Raw genomic sequence first — 4697 nt, 5'->3', positions numbered from 1 at the left:
ACTGGATGTCGTTGGTGCAAATTGCTGACCTGGATAGACTCTGCGATTCGTAAGGTCCCTGCCGCGCCGCGAGAGGCAGCCCCTGAGAAACAGGTTCCCGAATGCGGACCCAGCAGGTGTGTGGAATCCGTTTTCGAACTTCTTTGCCTCAAAATTCTGACCCATCATTCATAGCCGTCGATCTTCTGGAACGCATGCTCGTGTTCGACCCCAAGAAGCGGATAACAGCCACCCAAGCCTTGGAGCACGAATACCTGGCGCCGTATCACGACCCGACCGACGAGCCCGTTGCCGAGGAGAAGTTTGACTGGAGCTTCAACGACGCCGACCTACCCATTGAGACGTGGCGTGTCATGATGTACGCGGAACTCTGACATTGACCTCTGTTCATTGGTTTGGACGCGGGAAGTTCCTGACGGATGTTTTTGTTTTCTTTACGAATTGCAGGTACTCGGAGATTCTGGACTACCACGAGGCCGAAGCCATCACCGCAGAGAAGCAACGACAAGAACAAGAGCGACTTGCCCAGGAGCAGCTGGAGCAGCAGCAGCATAATATGCTTTAAGGGCTGGTCCATTAAGACATCGTTTTACCCTTAAGCATGCGATAGCCGCCCACGAGGTTGTGTGACAAAGCTTGATCTAGCTACGTGATGCGAATTGGCGTTTTTGGAGAAGGGTCAAGACCAGGGGGCCAGGAGTCCGGACGGTTGTTTCCAATGAGAAGGTGTGGCAGTTAATCCAGGTTTGAGTGAGTCGGTCGGTTCATGGCCGACCATACCATATTAGGGGATCATTCGGGATGTTTGGTTTGAGTGTAATAGGTCTGTTTGTTTATCTATATGACGATGGGAAACAAGAGAACAAAAGCAAGATAGGGAAGAGGGTTTTGGATTTTTCATTAACAATGATCTCGGGTATGTCAGTCAATACAATACAGTCACGAACATGCTCGCGAGGGAAATTTGAGTCGATATCTACCTATAAACCTGAAGCTGCTCATCCACGTATCCACGTAGCGTTTTGGACTCCGTGGACGAACTTTTTGTTTTTTGGAATGACTGGTATCGCCGTTTGGCGGCACGGCGATACCGACTCACCTGTCTCCCTGATCACCTTGCCCAACCTGCTGTGTTCCTGAGTTCTCTGCATATAACAAGTCTCTGCTCTGTATGCACTACAGAGAGGCTTCGTGATTTGGACTGCTATTCTCCATACACCTGCTTGGGGCTACCGACCTAGTTTCCATATTAAATCTATGCCAAAGTTCGGGATGTCCAAGTCCAAGTGTGCCTGAGCTGATGGCCGAGGAGAGCCCAGAACAGCCCAGTTCAGTCCAATACGGTAACGTAAATAATGCCGGGCCGGTCCCACCGCTGCATTTTAACCCCTCCGGCGGGCCGACGTCCAACCTCAGCTAGTACCTAACACCACAAGGCTCAACCTTCCGGTCCCTTGTCCAGGACCGAAATACAAATAAGCAGACACCCACTCGCCCCGAGCCCTGTCTCGATGGAACCGGTCCCACAGTAGCCGTTGCTACCCATCTGCTCGGGACGATACCCGCATCACTTCCTACAGAGACAAACAACACAGCGACCGAGAACGACACCGCCCCCTGTCGACTGTCGACGGCTATGTCGGTACCTCCCACGCCCACGGCCGAGGCCGGTCCCAAGCAGGGCTTTATTCCTCTTGTCGCGGTCGTCGATTTTCACCATGCCCGTGGCCCGGAGGTGGAACGGTGGTTCGGCGTCGAGGAGGGCCGCGACCCGGTCGTTGAGTACGACTGGGGATTGCTGCCCTTCATGGCCTTGAGCGACGGTGCCCATGCGTACGTCTCAGATCCAACCTTTGCCGGCCTCTGAGACGATCTGTTGACTCTTCTTTAGGCTATCCGAAGACTTCTCCTACTTTACCCTGCTCCGCCCGGCCACCGACGCCGGCCCTGCCACCTCGCTCTTCGGCATCTCATGTACCCGCCAGATCGATTCCTCCCAGCTCTTGAATCGTCCAGCCGATGTGACCCGATCGACCGTGCAGAAAGCGGTGGTGGTGGTTGCCGACAGCCCCCACCAGTTTGGCGTGCTGCGTGAACGCCTCAGCGTCGTCACCAAGGCCTGGTTCGCTCAGCGAGAGTTCTCCGACGTCGACATCTTGCGTCGTTTCCAGGAGAGTTTGGCAGATGACAAGAGGCGTGGCCTCGGTCTCGGCGGAGAGGATACCGACTCTCGCGATCAGTACCTCGGTCTGAGCCTGCGCGAGCTGGTGCACGAGTTCCGCTGGCAGACGCTGGTCTTGCTCAAGTGCTGCTTGTTGCAGCCCAAGATGCTGTTCTTCGGCACCCGATGCGAGCGCTTGTGTCTGACACAGTTCTCTCTCATCTCCCTGATCCCAGGCCTGCTGCGTAACCTGCGGGACTCGGCCGGCCCGGACCTCGATAGCTACGAGCGCAGCCTGACTAGACCCACGAGCCTGCGCACCAGCGATCGCAACTCGCTGCTCACTTATATGGGTCTGCCGTTGCAGATCTTCGGCAAGGGCAGCCTGTTCGGACCCTACACGCCGCTGCAGCAGCTTGATGTGCTTGCCGACTTCGGCACCAAGTCATACATCGTCGGCAGCACGAACTCGCTCCTGCTCCAGCAACGAGACCGCTACAGCGACATCCTCATCAACCTCGACGAGGGCACCATCAACATCACCTCGCCATCCCTGCGCTCCGCATTGCAGCTGTCGACTCCGGACCGCCGTTGGATCGACTTCATCACTCAGAACGTTAACGACACGTGGGATGAAGCCAACCCCAGCCGGCCCAAGACCATGAGCTACGTCGGCAGCGAGGAGTTCATTCGTGCGCAGTTTGAAGAGTACTTGCTAGCCCTGCTATCATCGGTCAAGTACCGCGCCCACCTGGCGAAACACGCCAACAACCCGCGCATGCTGCTCCCGGATGTCGAGGGCGACCCCTCGCTAGACTTTGGTAACGACTTTGTGGAGGCCTGGATGCGGACCGACAACTACCGCATCTGGAACACCTACACAGACTCGCACCTCTTCGACATTGTCGAACCCCGCCATCCCTGCGCTGGCGGCCTGACCATCGACGACATTCAACGCCGCGTTGCCCAACAGGTACAGGATCTGCACTTGGATGAGAAGTTCGCACAGGGCAAGGAAGCGCTGGGCCGCAACCTCGCTGCCGGTCGCGAGAAGGCGAGCAGCTGGTTTAATAAACTATACGCTGATGTGGAAGCCTTGCGCGAGGCGCAGAGGAAGCGGAGCGAGGAGTCAAAGGCACAACAGCAACAACAAAATGGGCAAAATCAACAACAGCAGCAGCAACCACAACAACAAGATCGAAGTGGCGAGCAGAATGCCGGCGCCGGCGCCGGCGGCGTGTCCGAGATCGCCAGCGGCGCCCAGCGCACGCTCCAAACGGTGGGCAGCAAGGCCGGGGCTTTCGTCAACAGCTGGGCCGCCTGGGCGGGCGAGAAACGCCGCGCTGCTTGGGGCGGCCGCTCCGCCTCGACGACGCCCTTGGCCTCGCCCATCACGGATACGACCCCAGGAGTGACCTCCGGGACCGGAACCGCGAGCGGGAGGAACAGCATGAGCAACGATTCCGCCACAGGCCAGACCGGGAGCGGAAGCGGAAGCGGGACCGAAAGCAAACGCACGAGCGGCATCGCGGGGTGGACGGCCAGCTGGGGGAGGATAGGAGGTAGCAAAAACAAGAACGGGAGCAATAGCAATCGAGCGTCCATGGCTAGTATTGCCACCGTCCCTGCTGTTTCGGTTTCAACCCCTACGGAGGCGGGCTATCAGGCCGTTCCTCTGGGGAAGGACGACGACAGCGATGACAGCAGCGACGATGACCGCGGGCGGAGACGACCGCTATCAGCGTCGTCGTCGTTGGAGGAGGACGAGAAGAAGAGCAAGCGGGATGACAAGCGAAAATCGTTGGACCAGCAGGGTCCGGCAGCAGCAGCAGCATCATCACATGCGCACGAGGATGGTCAGGGTCAAGGGAAAGAATCACAACAAACACAAGGGCAAGGACAAGGACAACAGGACAAGGCCACGGCGATATCATCATAACTTCGGCAGAGCAACATCGGCGGTGATGATGATGATCATGAGGTGATGGATGATAGATATTTTTGTTTCTTAAACTGGACGGTGTTGGTAATGTACCAGAGGGAGGAATGTAAGGTATGCATGGTATATGTGCCCGGGCAGGCTGCATACACAGGACTGAAGTGGGTGGGTGAGTGAGGCAACTCATGGATGGCGGGCGGGGACATGGGTACGCGTACATGGAGGTGAGTCAATGGAATGAACGAAGAAATGAATGATCATTACGGTTATACTATGATAGATCGGTGTTGGTGGATGGACAGAGGAACGAATATACAACTACTTCACGTATCCATGGCGATCTACCTCAGTCACTTAGTTTGGTCTGCTTTCCTACCGGTCTTATGATCGTATATGCCACATCCACATAAGTACATATATACGATGTGGCTCATGAGTGATCTGTTTGCTTGACTACCCGGGACCCAACCAGCCGACCAACCCTTCTCGACGAACCCGCTCATTCATCCCCTTTCCAAACAACCAAACAAGTTTCGCCAGTCGTGGGAAATGGAGAGAGAGAGAGAGAGAGAGAGAGAGAGAGAGAGAGAGAGAGAG

General features: G+C 56.4%; 2 protein-coding genes across 2 annotated transcripts; both read left to right on the top strand.

Moving 5' to 3' along the window:
- Nucleotides 1-194: 194 nt before the first annotated feature.
- On the top strand, nucleotides 195-565 carry VTJ04DRAFT_2116 (uncharacterized protein; the record flags this gene model as incomplete). The annotated part of the gene is made up of 2 exons (XM_069359871.1): nucleotides 195-358; nucleotides 448-565. The coding sequence occupies 2 exons, from the start codon at nucleotides 195-197 to the stop codon at nucleotides 563-565; spliced, it is 282 nt and encodes a 93-aa protein (XP_069213804.1).
- A 1071-nt stretch (nucleotides 566-1636) lies between these two features.
- Nucleotides 1637-4100, top strand: VTJ04DRAFT_2115 (uncharacterized protein; the record flags this gene model as incomplete). Its single annotated transcript, XM_069359870.1, has 2 exons — nucleotides 1637-1833; nucleotides 1892-4100. The coding sequence occupies 2 exons, from the start codon at nucleotides 1637-1639 to the stop codon at nucleotides 4098-4100; spliced, it is 2406 nt and encodes an 801-aa protein (XP_069213803.1).
- Nucleotides 4101-4697: the final 597 nt, after the last annotated feature.

Source organism: Mycothermus thermophilus, assembly GCF_041956435.1.
Source record: "Mycothermus thermophilus strain CBS 625.91 unplaced genomic scaffold VTJ04scaffold_15, whole genome shotgun sequence".
Classification (NCBI taxonomy): Eukaryota; Fungi; Ascomycota; class Sordariomycetes; order Sordariales; family Chaetomiaceae; genus Mycothermus; species Mycothermus thermophilus.
The sequence above is the reverse complement of the archived record's forward strand: the minus strand, read 5'-3'. Positions and strand labels throughout refer to the sequence as shown.